This window comes from Morone saxatilis, unplaced genomic scaffold (assembly GCF_004916995.1).
Source record: "Morone saxatilis isolate NCDOM2014 unplaced genomic scaffold, NCSU_SB_2.0 Contig7, whole genome shotgun sequence".
Lineage (NCBI taxonomy): Eukaryota > Metazoa > Chordata > Actinopteri > Moronidae > Morone > Morone saxatilis.
Window position 1 is genome coordinate 13,622,419 of NW_023340246.1, and position 2,071 is coordinate 13,624,489.

At 40.0% G+C, this 2,071-nt stretch overlaps 1 protein-coding gene across 1 annotated transcript in view; it reads left to right on the plus strand.

Annotated features, from left to right (window-relative positions):
- Window positions 1-2,071, plus strand: part of rgs6 (regulator of G protein signaling 6) — an 80,441-nt gene that overhangs the window by 10 nt on the left and 78,360 nt on the right. The window contains exon 1 of the mRNA XM_035678789.1: window positions 1-200. This exon is cut by the window's left edge and continues 10 nt beyond it. Within this exon, the coding sequence (XP_035534682.1) occupies window positions 1-200 (200 nt within the window). The remainder of the gene's footprint in view (window positions 201-2,071) is intronic.

Sequence of the window (2,071 nt, forward strand, 5' to 3'; positions counted from 1 at the left end):
AGCAGGAGGAGGAGGAGGAGCAGCAGCAGGTGGAGCAGGTGGAGCAGGTGAGCACTGTGGAGGCAACGGAGACTGATGAGGGGTCTAAAGAACCGAAGGAGAGTGTCCAGACAACCACGACCCGACCTTTGCTGTCCATGAGGTCCATGAGCAGCGTGGACCCAGATGACGATTCCCCCAACATGATCGCCTACAGAAAGGTAAGAGCAAAACCTGAACACAGTTTAATTTTGTTGTTTTAAAGTCTTTTTCTTTTAACTGATGAAATGGTTAAGATTGGGATCTTGTGGTGCTGCTGATACAAATACTGGTAATGAAGGTAATTATATTACTTATATAATATATATATTATATATATTGAGTCCAAAGTTTTACTTTTGAAAAACTTGGTTGCTGTTATTGGTGCTTCAGACTCTTGTCTTGGTGCTCTTATGTAGAACACACATATTCCATGCCACCCCCACGCTCAGCATATAAATGTGTATAAATGTCACAAGAATGTACTTTAACAAACTAAAACACCTAATAACACTGATGTAAAACATACAACATGAATAATAATATAGGCCTTTTCTCACTCTGAGAAAAATAAGTCAGCAGTCTTATATTGCTGTGCATATTTGCAGATAAATATTAAACAATTAATAAACCTTCAGATTGTTAATACAATTAAGGAAAAACAATATCCAGATATAATACGATTATATACATTTATCAATTTGTGTTTCATTTAGCTCTATTAGTTGCTTGAAAATATTCAGTGTCGTTGCTGAAGAGGAGGTGTTTTTTTCTCGATGTCTTCTGATTTTGGCTTGCCAGTGCTGCTACGTTTGGCAGTTTTTCATATTTTTTTCATTATTTTTTTTTCGTATAATCAAAAAAATGGACGTAGTGAAGGGCTGTTGTGAATCAGAGTGGTCGGCTCTGGCAGTTGCCATCCTGGCTGTCTGTAGATTGGTGGTGCTGCCTGCGATGGCAGTTGGTGGCCGTTCGAGACACTGCAGTTTGTGTTGCGTCCGTGTTGTGTGTGTGTTTGCCATCCACAGAGGTTGCCACTCGGTTTTTCCCTGCAGATGAAGCTAGCTTCCCATATTCACAAGAATACATCAGCCAAGTGGCTTTCACCAAACCGTCCGTCAGACTTGAATTCTTTTGGTTGTCTGTATAAAATGGATAGGACACACAGATACCAGCAGGGAGGTTTATGTGCAATGTGTTCCCTGTAATGCTGTGAGCTTTCAGTATAACCCAGGAGGTCTCAGTCAGAATAAGTGTATATGAGATGTGAATTATACTGGTAGCAGTATAGTATATGCAGGGAGCTGCACTGTTGTTGTTTCGGAGCAAAGTGAGCCCAAGCTTTCTTAGTGTTTCTGTACAGATGGTGAAATGGGTGAAAGAGGGATTTTAAAATAAAGGTTCTAACATTTCATTTCTCTTGGTGAGAAAAGGTCAACTTATTACATTTTGGGAGAGAAGGGTTTAGGAAATAAGTAGTGAATGTCTTTGTGACAAGCAGTGGGATTTATGAGCAATGCAGGCTAAATTTTGAGAGAATTAACAATAGCGGCGGTACCCAAGACACACTACCTGAGCTACCTCTGGTCTCAGGTATAAAAAAGGTCTGGCTCATTAACTATCAGAAGAAAAGCTGCAGGATACTGGCCCTTTAGCACCAGATCTCTGGCATATTTTATCACAATTAATTGGGCAATGATAAATTAGTGTTTAAATAGGTTACACAGAAGTAACAATGGGACCTGGGAACACCTTGGTAAGCATCCATCCTGCTAACTGGCTTCTGTTTTGTGGCTGACCCTAACCTTTGACCTCACTGTGAAATTGGAAAGAAAATATACTGTTTCTCCCATGGGAATCAATATAGCATGTCATTGTATATCACCTAGAACTAAATAAGAGACAATGGCGAGAAATGTATCTATTCCAAAGACAATCTTCCTTCCTATAAAATGATACGTGCCTGAGAATGAATGCAGGGACACGTGAATATAGACATCATCCCCCTGCAGTGTTTTATCATGATAGATGAACTGAGTGAGAGAGAGAGAGA